This window comes from Melozone crissalis, unplaced genomic scaffold (genome assembly GCF_028551555.1).
Source record: "Melozone crissalis strain CALT ecotype California unplaced genomic scaffold, PUWL_Pcris_2 ptg000013l_1, whole genome shotgun sequence".
Taxonomy (NCBI): domain Eukaryota; kingdom Metazoa; phylum Chordata; class Aves; order Passeriformes; family Passerellidae; genus Melozone; species Melozone crissalis.
Genome location: NW_026535791.1, coordinates 50,980,584 through 50,999,380, shown reverse-complemented (window position 1 = coordinate 50,999,380; position 18,797 = coordinate 50,980,584). Strand labels below are relative to the sequence as shown.

The following is an 18,797-nucleotide window of genomic DNA, read 5'->3' as shown; positions in this document are numbered from 1 at the left end:
CGTTCAGCAGAGTGCTGGCATCCACTTCACAAAAGAAAACACAGAGCAGGGATCCAAATGGGCTCTCCAGTGGGACAAGGAGGTATTCAAGGGAAAATAATGGGGAGAGCAGGGATGCAATGTTAGGGGCACTAGCCTGAGGGAGTGTATCACTAAAGAATGGACAAGGTAAGAGCAATGTCCTGGAATAATTTACAGAGTGGAGGTGGCTGAAGAGGGAGTACCCCCTCTCTCTGCATGGTGCTGAAGGGGTGGGTTAGTGTGATGGGAGATCAGCCAACACTGCAGGCTGAAGGTGATGCACAATCACATTGCACCCTCACTGGAGCTCTGCATGCCCTGCTGAGGTCTGGCCACCAAAGACACTCCAGTTATCATTCTGTCACAGCCTCCCCCACCACAGTACCAGGGCTTGGCATGGTTATTCCTTGCTAAGGTGTCCAAGTTTTGCCACAGACACCTCCTTCCATCCATCAGGATCCTGCCTGGGTGGATTTTGAGGAAGTGCAGGCTATGTCTGCCTGACTGCCAGCAGCAGGAGCTGCTTCTTCTTGCCCAGGGAGAATGGGAGCAGAAGGTCACTGTGGACAGCCTCAGTGCCTGGCATGGGAAGGCTGGGGCCAGCTGACACCGAGTGCTGAGCCACAGTAGGGCTGGCAAGGGAAGGGGCTGAGAGCAGACAGGCATGGAGGGAAAGGCCTGGAGCTAGGGACCACCAGTAGGATGTCTTCAGGGCAGTAAGACTTTACCCTGACTGTAGAGTTTAGTCTTAATTTAATCTGTCAGCAAGACTTGGGTTTGATGGAAGACAGTGGGAGAGAGCAGGAGAGGTGGGTTGGTACAGAGTGGTGACCCTGGCATGGGCTGCCTGAACTCTTAGTGTGAACCTGGAGGTGACAGCAGGAGCTCAGGGCAGAAGGGCTACCTGCCTCCCTTCCTCCCTGGCCACACATCTTCTTTCCTGACACAAGACATTTGGCAGACCTAGTCCTGGAAAGCCACCCATCAAGGCTCTCCTTTCCACACCCTTCTGATCTTTACTGCTCCTTCATTAACTACTCTTCATGAAGACGTGCTAGTAGGAGAACTGGATTCACTGACATGGTATGCCCTTCTGGAAGGGTGTTAAGAGCAATGAAGGATAGAAAATGGAAGTGGAGGGGGGATTGAAAAGTTTACTTCACATGAAAGGATGGGCTTCTTTGTGGAAAACCATTTGCCAAATGAAGTAAATTTTTATTGCCATATGTTATTTGGAGCTTGTCCCAAATAAAATAAGTCTTATTTTAATTATTGTGATAGAACTAAAGCAATGCAATTTCCCTGCTGTCTCAACTTCTGACATGTCAAGTCCATAGCTGTATTTGTATAAAGGTGCTTTATACTGGGATGGCTATTCCCATACAACAAGGAAAATCATCATTTGGATGTGTCATATTTGTAACGACATAGTTATATCCACCCTCTTACCCTATTTTAGCTTTTATTTTTACACGACCTTCTCCTCCCACAATGGGATTAATTATCCCAACAGAACTTGCAGAGCTGGCCTTGGCATGGAGAAAATTAATTGTTGCTGCCCATACACCTACACAGCTGTGACAATCACAGGAAGTGATAATGTGCATGCATACATGCTGACTTTGAAGTAGAAGCTGTAACCAAAACCAGGGTACGTGTGTCTAATTCTAACACCTGTAAATTGAAGTGCAGGCATATTAAGGACTAGAATATATTTTCTATATATGAGAGCTCAGGAATATGGGATAGGAACAGCTCTCACAGGGAAGAAAGAAAACTGCAGCTTTTTCCTGTGGGCAAAAAGATTATGCACAACTCCAGAAGCAACTGGAGGCAGACATCACCCGTGGCATTACAGCAGTCTGAGCCTGACTACAAATGCAAGGCTTAGGGGCTGCAGGGAAAGCAACTACACAGTCTTCAGAGAAACCTGGGGACACAACTGCTAAAGTTCATAGGCTGGATCTATGAGATAACTAGCAACACTTTACAGGGGAAAAAAACCCCAGGGAAGCGAGGTACCTGAAAGAGGAACCTTTCAGTGTTCAAATCCCTTTGTGAATACAGCATGTAGCCTTCCTCCAGCAGTCAGGTTCAATATCCACTATGATTTTCCAAGACTGAACTGAGCTGTATCACTTAAGGTAAAGCCAATTTATTTTTTACAAATCTGTCCATCATTCTGAGTATTCATGTCTCCCTTAAATGCACACAAAACTGTTTTGAGCAAGGGGTTGACATTTGTATATGTACAATGGGTAAGACAATGGTCAGGCAAAGCCTTCAGGCTCAGCTACAACACAACTAAAATAATGTGTAAATGACATTACTGAACAGTAAAAAATTATATAAATGGTATATTTCATAATAATAGCAGTCTTCTAAATTGTGTAAATTAATGGATTTGGCAAATTTCACCTTCTGGCACCAAAGAACAAGATAAAGCAGTTTTTAAAAAAACTGTATAACTGCCCAGTATCAACTTTCTCATTATTCCCCATTGGAAAAGAGGCCATTTGTTTTAACATTGTGGTTGTTGCTTAAGAGATTTTACATAATTGTTTGCACTAGATTTCAGGAACTTGTTTGAAGGATTTGGGCGAGTCCAAAAAACCTTCAGTTCTACTGCACCACATAGATCATTCTTATTGCCTGCTCCAAGGAGAGTACAAACCAGAAACAGCCTCTTTATTGTTTCTCTCATGTTTGCTTTTCTCACCATTAACACTCAGCAGAAAGAGTGTTCACTTTGGGTAAAACAAAAATTACCTAGTGAAGCACAGGGCGTCACAAACATTATTAGACTGAGTATGTCTAGAAGTGATAATATCTGAGGTACCCTGGTAAGAATATGAAGAATCACAGAAGCTGTAGGGGCAAACTTTTAACACAGTATTTAATCAGGTGTAGGTGTGTTTCTTTCCATATACATTATGGAAAGAAACATTATTTTCCTTCTTCAGCCCATACAACATTCCTGTTTAGTAAACTTTATAGGGAAACTAAAGCCACGTTGATAGTTTCTTGTAACAGCTTGTTGTCAATTGCTTGCTGCTGTCCTTTCTCTTGAATATAAAAATACACAAAGTGAAGTGACAGGAATAATTACTATAGCTTCAGGTGTTCCTAGTTTCTTTGTGGCCTAGAGAGACATCAAACTAGTAAACTAAAATTTACACCATATAGCCACATTTTGTCCTGTACCAAGCTAAACACATTAGCAGTGTAAAACATGTTCATTCCACTCAATATAAAAACAATAAATAGCGCTACTAATAATACCTGCAGGATTTTCTCTCTTTTATCAGAACATCTATACCGTTTTTGCCTTTTCTATTCTCTATTACACTATCAATTCTAACAGCTGCAATTTAGCTAGGTAATCATTCGAATGAAATTAAGGCTTCCTTTATCTTTTTCACAATGAAAGGTGTTTCCAGATTCACATTTCAACAACAAAGAAATTCTTGGTGGTATTTTAAGGGCAGTTTCAACTAGAGCTACTTATTACTTCTGAGTTCTTCCATTCCCTTTCTCCACATGTATGCTTGAACCTCTTATTGCCATTATTAATATGCATATGTTGGCAGGGATGTGTTTGTAATATTTATGATATTAAATGGTGATTCCAGTACAGGCTGTCAATTATTTGAGTGGAGAGAATGCAATCAAAGGATGTTGCAAACTCTGCTGTTGACACCTGCTGTCCACATTCACCATGGAATGGCTTTGGTAGGCAGGGCTGCACAACAGTTACCAAATGGGTGGAAAGGATTGAAGTGCTGAGTGGGTGCCAAGTCATCAGAAGCAAAGAGCCAACAAAGATTCATCAGGAACCTGCAGAAGAAAAGATGGTCCTGAATGGTCACTATTTTGGGATCTCCACCTAGGGACATCTAGCTGACAGTCCATCCCTCCCCATATCGATTGTTCCCAGCAAGCACCAGCTGTCAGTGGCTGCTGCCATGCAGTACAAAGTCAATCCTCCAAGTTCTTGTCTACCTTGACAGTGCTAGGACATTCTCAGGCTGGCTACTGATGCTTCTTCTTTTGTGTAGCTGGGGAGGTACAGAGTTAATCCACTAATGAGGAGGATGTGCTGCCTTGACAGTGCAGCTAGGGAAGGGTTAAAATGCTGGAACTCAAGGTTGAGATCAAGAGCTGGGGAAGGAGGGAAAAGACACTGAGGATGTGGTAGGGGCCAGCAACAGGCAATGAAGGCAGAATGATTTTGACAAAGAAGGAAATGGAACTCTGCAGGGTCATTCCTCCTTTCATGTAAGAGGGACAAGCAGAGAAAATAGCAGGACTGTCAGAAAAGAAAGCTCAATTTAAAAAAAAAAAATAGACAAGCACAGTATATACCTGAAAAACGAAGTGCCTCTTGCAGCTGCTTTTTCTCTTCCTTTTTGGTGGGAGTGTGAACTTTTGCCTCATACACCTCCTACCTTCTGTAATTCTGTTAAAGGCCCTTTTTCCCTGCCTCATCTGCTGGTTAAGTAGCATTGCTGTTGCTGCACTCAGAGGTGGCACCAGAAGCTATGGATTTACCCTGTACAAGGTATGGAGATGGCAGCCAGTACTATACCAGAAGAAGGTACCTTGAGTTAGATACAGGGCAGGAGAATGTCAGAGGAGTGGCACCATGTTTTGCCCAAAGGTTTTACACTCCTGTGGTTATGCAAAGTTGTTGTGCACAACAAAGGTGTGCATAACAAGCTGAAGAACTGTGGCATAGGGAAAGCCCACAGACACCCTTAGGTTTTCTTCCACACACAAATTGAGAACTGGGTCCTCCACAAACAACTTCTGAGGGGCCTGCAGCATCAGAAGAATTCCCTTCCACCTCTGCTACAAAGGAAACCAGAGAATTCAGCAAAAAACATTACACCTGTATCTTTCTTCCTGTCCTTTGTTGGGCACAAGATATGCCTTTGGTAGGGACCCCTGATGGGATGAAAAAAACATTCACATTATTCTTTCCCCCCTCTTTTCCAGACATTAAATCAGTGCTGGAGTTACGGGAATCTACACATTCATTATCCTTCCAGCTGGAATCAAAGCATGAGTGTATGAAATGCGGTGTTCAAATTTTTTTTTTCTGGGTTAAAATTCATGTGCAAACTAGATGTGATTGTCTGTTTAATCTATCTTTTGGACTGCCACTCAGATAATCAGAGGGTAAAAAGCATTACTTGTGCTGACTGAATGAAGGGAAAATTTCACTGACTTGGTGTTGGCTTTAAAATCATACCAGATACCAGGACCTATAGAAGATCAACTTTTCAACAAACAAGTTAATACTTGACAGTGAAGTCATCAGGTATCCAAGGTCCTGCTCCGGAACACGGGTTACTGATCAACCCGGGTCACTAAAAGTTCAGGTTGTCTGTCTCCTACTTTGCACACAGCATGGGTGCTTCAAACAATGCTTCTGTAGCTGAAAAACATAAATATCTTGTGCTTGGCTTTGGTCCAGGTAACACCAGGTAACACCATCAGGTCTGTTTGACCACAGCTTATATATAACCCAGAACAGTAAAGGAAAATTTTGTCTGTCTTCACCCCTTCAAAATATTAATTGAAACACTGACATTTTACTGCCAGTTAGGCTACAAGCTTTTATGAGTTAGTAACAACACTCTTTCTTGAAATACCCAGGAGTCCAGAGCAGAGATTACAGCTGTTCAGAGCTTTTAAAAAATGTTTCAGATTTCTCATGTATATAATCTTAAATTTCTCCTGGGTGACACTGCATTTTGATTCATTGTGTAGATTAAGCAGGTGCCGTAGGAGCTGAGGTGAACATCAGATGGTAGATTCACCAGCTCTGTTGTGTTTTAAAGAAAATAATAATGGAATGCTGCTATAAAAATCACAGAATCACACATGTCAACTAGAATACAGCACTAAGTGTCATATCTGGTCTTTCCTTAACCACCTCCAGGGATGATGATTCCACTACCACCCTGGGCAGCCTATTCCAAGGTCCAACCATTCTTTCTGTGTTGAAATTCCTCCTGATGTACAACCTCCCGATGTACAACCTACAGCTCCCCTAGCCCGCTGTAAGACTGCTGTGTCCTCTTGTCCTGTCACTGGTTGCATGGGAGAAGAGGCTGACTCCCATGTGACTACAGCCTCCTTTCAGACAGTTGTAAAGTGATAAGGTCTCTTGAGCCTCCTCTTCTCCGGGTTAAACAAAGCCAGCTTCCTCACCTGCTCCTCACACGACTAGTGTTCTAGACCAGCTTTGTTTCCTTTCTCTGGACTTGCTCCAGCACCTCAAGTGTCCTTTGTGGACTGAGGAGCTCAGAACTGGACACAGTACTTGGGGTGTGGCCTCACCAGCGGAGTATAGCGCAACTGCTGTGTATAGGGGAAAATGATGTATCTGAGCAAGAAATACCACCTTGGAAACAGACACACTTGCAAATGAGGAGTTTTCTCAGAAACACCTAGCGACGTGAGGGATGGGAAGAGCGTGAAACAATAAATGGTAAATTCCTGGGAGTTTATAAGAGCTGCCAATTAAGGGGCCGGGAAGACAGCAGCCCAAAGCGCCGGGCTTTGGCCAGGCCAGGCTCACCGAGCTCTTCCCTCCCGGGCCGAGCCGAGCCGAGCCGGGCTGTAACACACAGCGCCGCGGGGAGGCGCGGAGCGGTGCCAGGAGGGCGCGCCCGCCCGCCCGCGGAGCCCGGCCCGGCCCCGGCGGAGCGGAGGCGGAAGCCGCGCCGATGAGCTGTGCGCGCTGGGCAGCGGCTGTGCGGAGCCCCGCGCTGGGCCGAGGTAAGAGCGGAGTGGCCCTGCCTCGTCCCCGCCAGGATGTGGGGACGGGGCGCTGCTATCGCCCTGGCCGCACTGGCCGCGGCCCTCTGGCTGCGGAGTGGCGAAGGTACAAACCTCCGAGCGCCGGCCCGGGCGGGAGGCGGGGCCGGGTGGGCGCCGGGCGCTGCCGGAGCCCCGGGCGGTCGGGCCGGTGCGTGCTCCCCACGGGGGAAAGGTCGCCGGGCCGGGCAGCCCCGCCGGGGGCTGGGCCGAGGCGGGAGGGAGGCGGTGGCGGCCTCGCGTGACGCTCCTGCCGGAGAGCAGAGCCAAAGCGAAGGGGCGGCAGCGGGGCCCAGCAGGATGCAGCCCACCCCCGCCTGCCGCGGGGGCCGGCCGGGCCGCTCACCTGCTCCGCGGAGGGACGGCCGGGGGCGGGGGAAGCGCTCGCAGACCCGACCCCCGGCACCGGCGTAGGGTCTGCCGAGGGCAGCGGCTGCCGGCTCCCCGCGGGCCTGCGGGCGGCGCCGGCTGCGGAGCGGCTGTGGTGGCGGCCTGCAGGGGCAGTCTGTGCGCCGCTGCGGGGTGCGGGGGGAGCCCGCCCGGCCCGGCTCGGTGACACGGCGGCCGGGGCGCAGCGATGTCGCTGCCCGCGCTGGCGCGGCGCGGCCCGGCACGGCGGTGCGCGGGGGTGAGGTAGGCGCCGAGCGGAGCTGCAGCGCCCTGTGTGTGTGGGGGGTGTGTGTGTGTGTGTGTAGGGATCGCGCTCCACTGCGGCGGGGAGGGAGGGAGGCAGGCGCACTGTGATGAGCAGAGCCTCTAAGTCCAGGCAGCGCCGTCGTCCTGTCGCTCCCAGCGGAGCCCAGGGCGGGGGAGCGGCAGCGCACGAATGACTGCCTGAGAGGGGGGAGGAGAGCACCGCGGCTCCGCGCCGGGTGCCTGCTTGTTTATTTTTTATTTGTCATCATCGTTTTCGGAGGGGGCGAGTCAAGGGGAAGAGGTTTTTTTCCTTTTTCTTTTTTTTTTGCCACCTCACTACCCCTCTTGTTGCAGGTGCCCGCAGCTCAAAGCGGCGCCTGGAAAGTTTTGTTTGCGGGTTGCGAGCGGCGGCGGCCCGGGATGCGGGTCCCGGGGCCCGGTTCTCCGCCGCTTCCCGCCGCACCGCGGCTGCCGGGGCTGGCGTAGGCGCCCCCTGGGAGAGCCGCGTGCGGGCATTAAACCCCCTCCCTCCTCCCCGCCGCCCTCCTCCGCCCCCTCCGTCCCTCCCTCTCTCCCTCCCTCCCTCCTTCCCTCTCCCCGGTGCGCGGCCATTGCAGTGACCCCGGCCGGCCAAGGATGATTACGAACACGCGGGGCTTCCTGTGGTCGGATCTGGAGACGCGGGCGCTGCTGGAGATCTGGGGCGAGGCGGACGTGCAGTCGGCGCTGGACGGCAACTTTCGGAACAGCCATGTGTACCGGGACGTGGCATGCCGCCTGGCCGAGCTGGGCTTCGAGCGCACCCCCGAGCAGTGCCGCATCCGCATCAAGGGCCTCAAGCGGCAGTACTACCAGGCCCGGGACGGGCTGAAGAAGAACGGGCACGCCCGCAAGATATGCAAGTACTACGACGAGATGGACCGGATCCTCAGCTGCCGGGGGGGGCCCGAGGGCGCCCCCGAGCCGCTGGCCCCGCCGCCCGACGGCGCCCACCCGCCCGCGGGGCCGCTGGCCGCGCCGCCCACGCCGGGCACGCCGCACAACAGCCGCTCGCTGGACGCCGAGCTGGACGAGGACGCCGGGCCGGAGTCCCCCCGGGACAACTTCACCGAGGATTCCGGCGAGTGCTCTTCCTACGCCGACCACCCCATCAAGGTGGAGTGCCCATCCTTCGCCATCCCCGTGCCGCCGGGGGACGGTGAGTACGCTGCGGGCTGTGTCCTCCCCTCAGCCCGCGGGCTCTCGCAGCCCCACTGCCGGCGCTTCTAAGTGGCTTTTTCCTTATCCTGCTGCTCCTGCCCCGTCCTTGGCGCTTCGAAACCCGCCCGTGCTTCCCCCGCTCTTGCACCTTGCGCGTCCCCGTGAACCGGGGAGCGGGCTGCTGCGGGTGCTGCCAGTGCTGCATGCCAGGGAGGGGGAGATGCTGCAGACAGGGACCCCAGTGAGTTTTCATCGGCATTTGTCAATGGGAAACCCATGGAAAACTAGCGCAGAGATTATCGAGACAAAGTGTCAGGTAGCATTGTACAAGAAAATAAGCATCCTTCCCGCTGGCGTGTTTTCCCGTTCCCTACAGACTGAGCGCAGTTTTGCTAATCGGTATTAAAACGATGATGACGATAATACCTGAAAAATCTCCTTATTGTTGCAGCTGGGCCAGAAAGCTACGGGAGAGCTTTTACATAATAAATTGCACGGGTTGTTTCAGAAACACTGTTTCTAACTTTACTGGCTTGCGGGCAGAAGCAGCACTTTGATAAAGCCTGTCCTTTCCCTGAGCGTTCTTTACCCTCCACATTTGTATTGTGTAGCAGCGGGGGAAATGTTGCTTGTTTGTTTTCAATCTAGATTAATGCAGGGTTTTTAATACAAACATGAACCTGTCTTCAGAAGTTGACATGACTTAAGAATCAGCCAATTGGTTGACGTTTAAGCAACCTTCTTTTTACATTTAAACCCCATCAAAGAGTTGTTTACACTAATGTTCTTTTGAAATGCAAATCTAGAATGCCAACAGACTGAAACTCAATTTAGATTAATATAATTATCTGCAGTAGACAAATGAGGATATACTATTTAATAACCTTCACTTAAACCTTTTTAGAAGATGAAAAAGACTCCCATTGTTGAAGTTTAGTACTACAACAATTAAAAAATGGCTCTGTGATTTTTGTGTTACCCTTGCAACTTGGTAGAAGTTTGTGGATTTGCTTTGGTACTCTGAAAGAAGTACTATTTATGTCACATAAATACAGCTTGCATTGAGAAAGTGTAACCTAATGCTTTGTGAGAGGTTAGGTCACCTGTTGTAGGGAGATTTTTTGCTGCTTTCCTCATACAAAATTGTTTTCCATCAGAAAAATAATAGATTCTTTCCTTGCTTTAGGCTTTAAAGAAGTCAGTGCTCCAACTATTACCCCACCTCTCAATCAGCCCAAAAGATCAAAAAAACGCCATACCAATTTGACATTGGATAAAATGATGGAAAAGTTCCTGCAGCAGAGCATGGATACAGACGAGAAGTTTTACAGATTCGAAGAGCAGAGGCTCAAAATTGAGGACAAGCGTCGGGAAGCGGAGCATGCTCGAGAACTCCAGATGTTACAGATGTTGGGACAGATGTTGGCTGGAATTTCTTCTTCGGTATCACAGAGGTCACAGTCTATACCAGCAAGTCCACCTCGGAGAGCGAACCATCGTTCATATGCGGATAACTTTAATTATAATGCTATGACAGCAACACTTTCTCCACCGATAGGTACTTCCTTCTACAGCATAAATAAAAGCTGGGGTACTTTTTAAAACTTCTGTGTGAAAGCACTGGTAGTAAGCAGCTTTTGAAAAATAAAAGCTAATTGGAATTATTTAATACTGTGGTGAAGGTGTTTGTCTGATGTCAAATGCAATTAAATCATTATTCGTACCATTGTACTGATTACTTAATACAGGTACATTAGTTACAACAAATTTTCATGAGCAAAATTATACCTTTGGAACCCTGTAAACCTTGGGTACATTCATGTCTCTGTACAGTGAAGTGAGATGGAGTTGTATATGTAAAAGGCAGGTAGGAGAGTTGCTGGAAGCAATCTGGAAACATGAGTTACTCTGTAGCAGAAATATTGCTGCTGTTCTGCTTGAAGTTACCAAGCATAACCCAGTATATGAAGTTAAGGCTGTGCATGTGTTTTTTCAGGGCTGGGAAAAGAGAGGAGTTTTTCCTACGCTGAAGTAAGTCAGATGTTAAGATCTAGCTTTAAAATAAATTTCTTTACAACAAAATTCTGAATCCTATAAATTAAATATTGTATTCTTGTCGTAGGTGTAATAGAAGATGAAAATACTTGCTTATGTTTTTTTTTTCTACACCAGCTCTATAAATTCTATGGGCATCTGAATTTACTCGAAAGTAAAAGGCAAAGCAGTATCTCAAGAATTGGCACAAACTTCCTTCTGTACCTCATGTGTGGGCCAGAAGCTGATGGTAGCAATCATTATCAAACTTCTTGGGATCTGTGTGCCTGTGGCATTTATCTTTATCATGGTCTCTTTGTACCTGGAGGTAGGCTGCATGGGCAGGAGGAAATCAGGGATATTCCATCAGTGCTGGAAGTAGAGTCAGACTGGAGCTTAGTGACTGTAGCCTGCCATGTGGAAATGCAAAAACTCTTATTCTGTTCTCATTCTGATTTTCACACTGCTTGGAAGGAAAAAAGTGTAGTTTGGAAAGAGGGGGAAAAAAAAGGAAGCAGCCAGCATCAGTGATGAATAATCATCTGGCATGCCAGATCCTAAGGGGCATGTCCTGAGAGGTCCTTTCAGTTGTGTGTTAGTTACTGTTTCCCTGTAAAGTGCAGGCAGGCTGGGTGGCTAGGCCTGTTGAGGGTTTAGGCTGGCAAATCTGGTTGTGTTCCTTGAGTGGATAGCTGGTGTGTAGGATTTCCTGGTGGCAGCAGACTTTTGCAGATAATTTATGGGATATGAATGGATACAGTGTTTCAAATGTTCTCACTTTTAAAATTAAGGAGAACTGGTGTGCTTTAGAAAATCCCATAGGAAATTATTTAAAGTTCTAGACTGGGGTGAAGGTACCAACAAGGCCTTACCATTACTTCTGAAAGTTTTTTCCCGAAAAGCTTAATTATGTGTAGCAACCTGAAACTGAGGTTCAATTTTTCTTGTTGGATTTCATCATATAGGTGTACAGGCATGTTGCACAATGCAAAAATTCATTTTATTTATTTTACTGTAGCGAGAGCAATTCTAGATTCTAATCTTCTAATTGGCAAGGGTGTAAAAAAGTGTTTATGCTAAAATGTGAGCACAGTGCTTCAGGCAACACATCTTTTAAGGAATTAAGATTTAATTTGTTGAGAGCTGAATATGCCATAGTGATTCTGTAGGTAGAGTAGGGCTATATTAAGAATGGCTTTTTGCATAATTCTCTGCTTTCTCTCCGTTTATTATGTAGTGATTTTATATTCACACATGAACAAGAACCAGCAGCAAATAAACACAAGGCCTTCTTAGCAACACTGCAGTTTAAGGGTCCCAAGCTGCATAATATTTTGGTGTGGTTGAAAACCAGCAAGTGTGTGAAGTGTGATTTAAAGAAAATAATCTTTCCTGTTTTCAGAGGAGATGAGGATTTTGTTCTCCTCTGGGTCACTGCAATGCTATTTTGGCCGTAATCCAAAACAGGTTGTGGGTTTTTTCTTTTATTTTCATTCCTTTCTTTTTTTACCCCCCTGTATTTAAGAGCAAAAGATCAGCCAAGAGTATTTATCATTATTGAAGACTAAAGCATACTATTACTGAAGATTAGCATGTTTGGTTTAGATTCTGTGAAATTCAGAGAAAAAGATGTATTTTGCTGATAGCACAAAGACTTGGAATTTTCTTGTTTATTACATTTTTTCCCCTTATTATGCCCAGTACTTCTGGAACAGAAATTTTCTTTTTTTTTTTTCCCTTCTTTTTTCCTCCCCTCTATATTTTGGAGTTGAGGGTTTGGGTTATTGAGTTTTGTACAGCTGAAAATAAGGAATATCATGGGAATTATTTTCTACATAATTATGTTATACATGTGTAGCAGTTCTTGAAAGCTTTTTAGAAGATCTGTAAAAAAGAATGTAAGCATGGCTATGATCTAGGACACTGATATTAGCATTCAAATAAGCCACTCTTCTGAGCAAAGTTTTACAGGTAATGAGGAGCTTTTAAGAACTTGCTCTTTTAGTGTATTTGCTGCAGTTTATAGTTAACATATTGTTGATAGAAGTAGTGATCTTCACATTTTCCCCATGTTAGGTAAATGTTTTGATTCTTTCTAGTTGTAATTGTTGAAGTAACTTTTTCTTCTAAATTTTTGTAGCCTTTGGAAAGAGTAATTTGATACGTAGCCTACTGAGTGTGCAGTTGTTTTAGTATGTGGCTTGACATGTAGCTTTGCATCAGAGATCTGGAGATGTATTATAGCTAAAAATGATCTTTGTGTGATATTTGTGATGTTTGCATCTAGTGTGTTGGATTATAGTTTTGCAGAAAGACTTTCACTATGCTTTGTAACCACCTACCAAAATAACAAAGCAGTGATTCTGCTAAGAGGTGGAAGTCTTTAAGGGGATGCGAAATATAAGGTAGGGTGTACATTTAAAAATTGGTTTCAGTTGCTTTGTGCTTGCTCTGTGGATGTGTTTAGTCCTTACTAAGTGTTCCTATTTCAGTTGAGCTTAATTATGGAACTGATTTCAGGCTGAACTAAGAAGGTATTTCTAGTTACAAAATGTTCATGTAACTATTCTGGGTTGTTGCTTCTTTCTGTACCTGAGCCCTAAATTAGGACTGTGAACAGTCAGTGAGAATATTCTCTTCATCAGACCCTGAATGCATTTTTATAATCATCACCTTCCCTAGTTACTCACTGTTCTAAAGGCCTTTAAGTGACAAAGCATTTGGATTTTAGAAGTATGTCACTTTGTGTATATTTGTGTGATTTTATTAGTGTATATGAGTGCTTAAAAGAAATGCTTGGCAGTAGTTTAAGGAAGAACATTCTTTGAAGTAACACTTATTTTCTTCTTTTCAGTTATAGAGAGGTCTTTTTCACTGCACAGAACACACACTCTGAAGGATATGGAGAATATTTTCCAGCTGGTGCGCAATGTTATCCCTCCTCTCACAGGGAAAAAGCATAAAGGTCAAGATGGTCGTATAGGCATTGTTGGAGGATGTCGAGAGTAAGTTAAATAGAAATTTGATTTTTGCTTCTGATAAAGCTTCAGGATTTCATAACTGCTTGGAGAAGCCATTCAAGCTCACCTTACACTTAAACCACAGTTTTCCAGAGAGCTCTAGGACTCCATCATCATGACCATGCATACTTAGGAAAGGACATGGTACCTTGCAGATGTGTTGCAAAGTTTTTATACTGAATGTTATGGGAACTTAAAATGCTGTTTGTGTCTACCTTCTCTTATCTTTTTTGACCACCAAAAGCTGTTAGTCTTTTCCCATTGCATGGTGAGGTTTTAGAATAAATAGAGTAAGACAGTGGCACATCTGATTTTTTTGCCTTCTTGGGAACTGTGTCTCTTTATTTTCTTATGCTATGTTTTCTTGTGGGCTTTTTGTTTTGATAAATATTGGTGTTTAGTAGATTCTGTCAATGTCTTGCTTTATGTACTGGAGTAATGGAAATATCCCATTTCAGGGGAGAAAAGATGTATTACATAAATCAGTTAAATGCTGTACTGACCTAGAACCAATATTGGTCACAATACTTTGAATGAGCCACTACACCTTCCTTCTTTTCATTTTCCCCTTTTGAAAGAGAGATGACATCTTTCTCCTGTAAGAGAGATCTACTGTTGGACATCTGCTGTTAATAAACATTCCATAAAGAGCAAAAAGGTGCTGCCTTGTAGCTGGGTCAAATAGCCAGGAGTTAGAAGCTAATGGTCATAGGTTCATTCAACCTCTTTGTTGAAGTAAGCACTTTTGGAGGGTGATTGTATTCATATCTCTCTCCTCAGTCTTTATAAAAAGAGAATTTAGAGCAACTGGAATCACACTTCAGGCACTTTAGTTAAGCATCTAAAGCCAGATGGGATTGATCCAGGTCACAGATCCCATATTTAGCTTGCAAACAGTTTTTGGCTCTTGTTTTGTACGTCTCTGAAGTTTTACCTCTGTTACTTGAGAAAATTTTGCTGGTTTATGGCATGATCTGTGTAAATATTTCTATGAAAGATCATTATCTGATCTCATTACTGTGGTTCTTAACACAAGTTTTGTTTCATTTTAGATACACTGGAGCACCATATTTTGCTGCAATTACAGCCCTCAAAGTGGTACGTGTTCTTCTATACAAGTCCAAAATGAACTTTTCATAATTTCTGTTGCCTAGGTGTCTTTTTAAAAATAGCTTTCATTCTGTAGTGCACATGAACTTTGAGCTCTAGAAGGTCTTCTCTTAAGCAAAGAAAATCCTTAGTTCAGAATTTGTAGAAATACATTGTAAATGTGTCATTTACACTGTGTTTCATTTACATGTGTTTCATTCACCATGTTTCCTTTCTCTGTATAAGGTGAAGTTAGAAATATTTTCAAAATTTGACAATTTCAGGGACTTGGATAGGAAATTTCAAGACTTGATGAAATATTTTCTCCAAAAGTGAACAATGAAATAACCTTAGATTATTGTTTAGAGTTATGTTTTTGTGCTATAGTGAGTTCTTTGGAAATTTTTTCTGGACCTGATAACTGTATTGAATGAAACAACTTTCTTTCAAAATTTAAAACTTTTGACTAGTAAAATTTTTATATGTGGTAGGTTTAAAGATTGTGGGTGGAATTCCATGTAATTTCTAATAGCACATTTTATTTGCATTCTAATCTTCAGCAGAAGTATTTTCTAAGATTTTTTTTTCCTAGAAGCATGAACTTCCTTGTTGTATTGACATATCAAATGGCTAAACAGACTACATAAATACAGGGTGATTGTTTAAATGTAAACAAGTCATGCTTACATAATACATCTGATTTTCAGAATGCTATATATAGTGTGTCAGTACTTTCAGCTCATTGTGTCTGTTTTTCTTTTTGAAGATTTCTCTCAATATGTAGGTAACCATCCCAGATATTTCTAACCACTTCTTCTCTCAGGATGCAAACCCTCAAAGATTTGAAACTGAAATGATGTTATTTAACCATGTTATTATAAAATCACAAGGCCACTCAGCTTTCTGTCCACTATTTTGTCTACTATGTGGACAAGTCCAGTGGCAGTACCAAGAGGTTCCTTACTGAGGTCACTTGATTTCAGACCATTACACCTGCACATAACCAGTCAGAGTAGCTTGAAATGTTCAATGTATAGTGGTAAAACAGAGAAGACACTTCCTTGATACTGCGAAGTTTCAGTATGCATGACCAATACAAGATCACTGGTCTGGTCACTCCTTACATAATTTTATGTGTGCTCTGATTTTTTGAGTTGGTAGCAGAAGCTTGAGACTCAACTCTTTAGCTTTAATGTTTATTTAACATAGGGTGTGTTGCCAAAATTGTGCCAGCCTTTTTCATGTATGAATTTTGCCTATTGAGTAAAAATGGTAGGACTAGAAATGTATTCATGGGTCACCATAGCTATATTTTCAAGTGTTACAATAGTATTATGGCTCTCTTAAGTGGTTTTACTCATGTTCATCTGTGGCTTTTGTACATGAGACATTGTAGTCTTTGGTCATCTACAGATGAGAAACATTTCTCAAGTGAATAAAAATTTGAGATTTGTGTTTTCAGTCATCCTGTTAGCAAGAAACAAAAAAAAATTATATTGGAAGTTACGTATAAAAAGAACAGAACATTTCATACTTGTCTATGCCAAAATAGAAGAAACATAATAAAACTTGTTTAAACTACCGAGAGGAAAGTATTCAGTTGAATTATTAGTTGAGTAATCTTTGGAATGATTAAGTTATTACTAAGTATAAATTTGACAATACTGTTTGCAAATTTTCTTTTTTAGGGTGCAGATTTATCCCATGTGTTTTGTACCAAAGATGCAGCAACGGTAATCAAATCATATAGTCCAGAGCTGATTGTTCATCCAGTTCTGTAAGTGACTTACAGTTTGTTTAATCAGCTAGTCAGGCTTACTAGTTTTAATATTTCAGTCTGATAATTGATTCATTTGTGTTATTTATTTTGCTGAGTTACTGGATGGATGAGCTGGAGATCACAGAAACTCCAGGCTTTGTCCTTTCGTTATGACCAGTTGAATATTTAATATGGGACAGTCAACTGTGAATTTCTTTTTATATGACTGTCAAAGTACAAGTTTTAAAAAGCAGAGATCTTTCTTTCTGCTTCTCCCTGACTTGTTCTGTGGTTGTAATGCAATTAGCAGTGAGCAGCAGCAAGATCCAGAGCTAAAAATTGCTACAAGTCAGCATTTTGCAATCTGCATTTGAAAGGCAAATGGAGTGTGTTCTCTTGCTTCTTCAGTATTAATAGTATTTAATAGTAGAGTGTCTGTTTTCCTCTCACTACTGTGTATATAGACGCCTAGGTAAAATTACAAGGCAAGAGAGATGCTAATTCTCCTTTTTCTTCATGAGTATGTTGCTTGAAATACACACCTGTTCTTGGGAATTAATAGATGTTCCAAAATTATATAAAATAAGGGTTTAATTAACAAGAAGAGGAAATTTTAATAAGTGACTGTCCTCTAATTGAGAAAATCAGTGTCGATGTGTGTGTGCTTCTCTGAATTTCTGTTCTGAAATATGTTACTGATTGATGAACTTTCATAGGATAAATTTGTTTCAATTAGGTGTTTTGACTGTTTGCAATGAGCGCTGCAAATTGGAATTAAGATGTGTGCCTTAGGTGTATGCCTGTGAGCTTAGTTCTCACCAGTGCATGTCACAGTCTGTTGGTGTACATAGCAAAGCTGTGATGAGGGTAGGGAAAGCATGATTTAAAAACATGTTTGTCAGATATTGCTGTCAGGAAGGATTTATGACAGTAGGTGTATTTTGGTGTCTGAGAGCAAGAATGTGGTCTTCCTTATGGGGATGTCTGCGTTGGAAGTTGTAAGTTTATTGCATTCTGAAAGTGGGATTCATTCCTGTTGCTGGAGACAGAAGTGCTTAGAAGGAAGGCAGCTAAACAGGGTTGTGTTTTTTGGCTGCTTTTTCCCCCCACTCCCCAAAGGTAGAAGAAACCCATAACTTTATGGATTTCAGACAAAATAAAAATGATGTTTGAAAGCAAGGAGAGATGGGTAGGGGTTTTACCAGTATAACTGCTTATCTCTTCAGTCTAAAAAGCATCTCTTCAGTTCATGTTCTGTCTGATATCATATGATAGCAAATGCAATGGAGAAGCCTAATGGCAATATTAGCATTTAACTTGGGGTGTCTGGATGTGTTTCACTTGAGGTACAGCAGATGGTCATCTTGTATGGTGATGAGTTGACCTTGCCTTGGGAAAAGCTTGGTTTGTGTATGCAATGCTTCTTGATGTCTCATAATGGAAAATGTTAAATAGGAGAAACAGAAGCAGTACAGAGGAAAAGGGAGCTGAAAATAGGGTTAACAGTAAACTTTCTGTTCATGAAGAACCAGATCAGGCCTGCTAAGTAAGAGTGGGATTTTTTTATACACAGATTCTCAGTGTCTTCGGTGCAATTCAGATTTCATTGAAAACTCTGATCTTTCTACCTTCTACAAGAGAAATTCTGATTTTAAACTTCTGCTCTGTCTATGAGTTCCTTCAGACATACACAGTATAGTTAATCTACAGATTTTCATATCCATATATCTATTAAGTCTGTGACTCAGTATTTAATACTTTTATTAAAACTCCGATTAATTTCACACAGACAGCTGGGATAATTGCATGATGCAGTGGATCTGTAAATATTGTTTACGTGACATTCAAAATGAAAAAAAAAACCACAAATATCTGAGCATTCAGATTTTATTTATTAAATTTTCTTGTATTTTTATCTGTTCTGCTTCATTCTCAAACCGGGACAGAGGGAAAGAGAAAAGAGTCTTTTCTGGTTAGAAAGGAAGAAATCTTGATTGACTCTACTGAGCCCAGGTTTTATTGAAATTTACACTAACAGCCTGTTTTTCTTGCAAGGTGCTTTGTGTTCAGTGTCCCAGTGTTCATCTGATCCTTTGTACGTTTGCGTTCCGCAGGCACGGCCGGCTGCTCCTGCCTCGGAGCCTGATCCCTTAAACAGCCTTTGTGCTTCCTGCCGGCCGCGCTTCACGCATGGGGGAACCTCCGGGTAA

The 18,797-nt window shown here is 43.5% G+C and overlaps 1 protein-coding gene across 4 annotated transcripts in view; it reads left to right on the top strand.

Annotated features, from left to right (window-relative positions):
- The first annotated feature begins 6,726 nt into the window (after positions 1 to 6,726).
- Positions 6,727 to 18,797, top strand: part of NAXD (NAD(P)HX dehydratase) — a 49,524-nt gene continuing 37,453 nt past the window's right edge. The window contains exons 1-6 of one of the 4 annotated variants that reach the window (XM_054271444.1): positions 6,731 to 6,810; positions 8,103 to 8,683; positions 9,872 to 10,243; positions 13,574 to 13,724; positions 14,792 to 14,837; positions 16,517 to 16,605. In XM_054271444.1, the coding sequence (XP_054127419.1) occupies positions 8,122 to 8,683; positions 9,872 to 10,243; positions 13,574 to 13,724; positions 14,792 to 14,837; positions 16,517 to 16,605 (1,220 nt within the window). In that variant the 5' untranslated portion in view covers positions 6,731 to 6,810; positions 8,103 to 8,121. The other 3 variants (XM_054271443.1, XM_054271446.1, XM_054271445.1) reach the window with 3 other exon arrangements.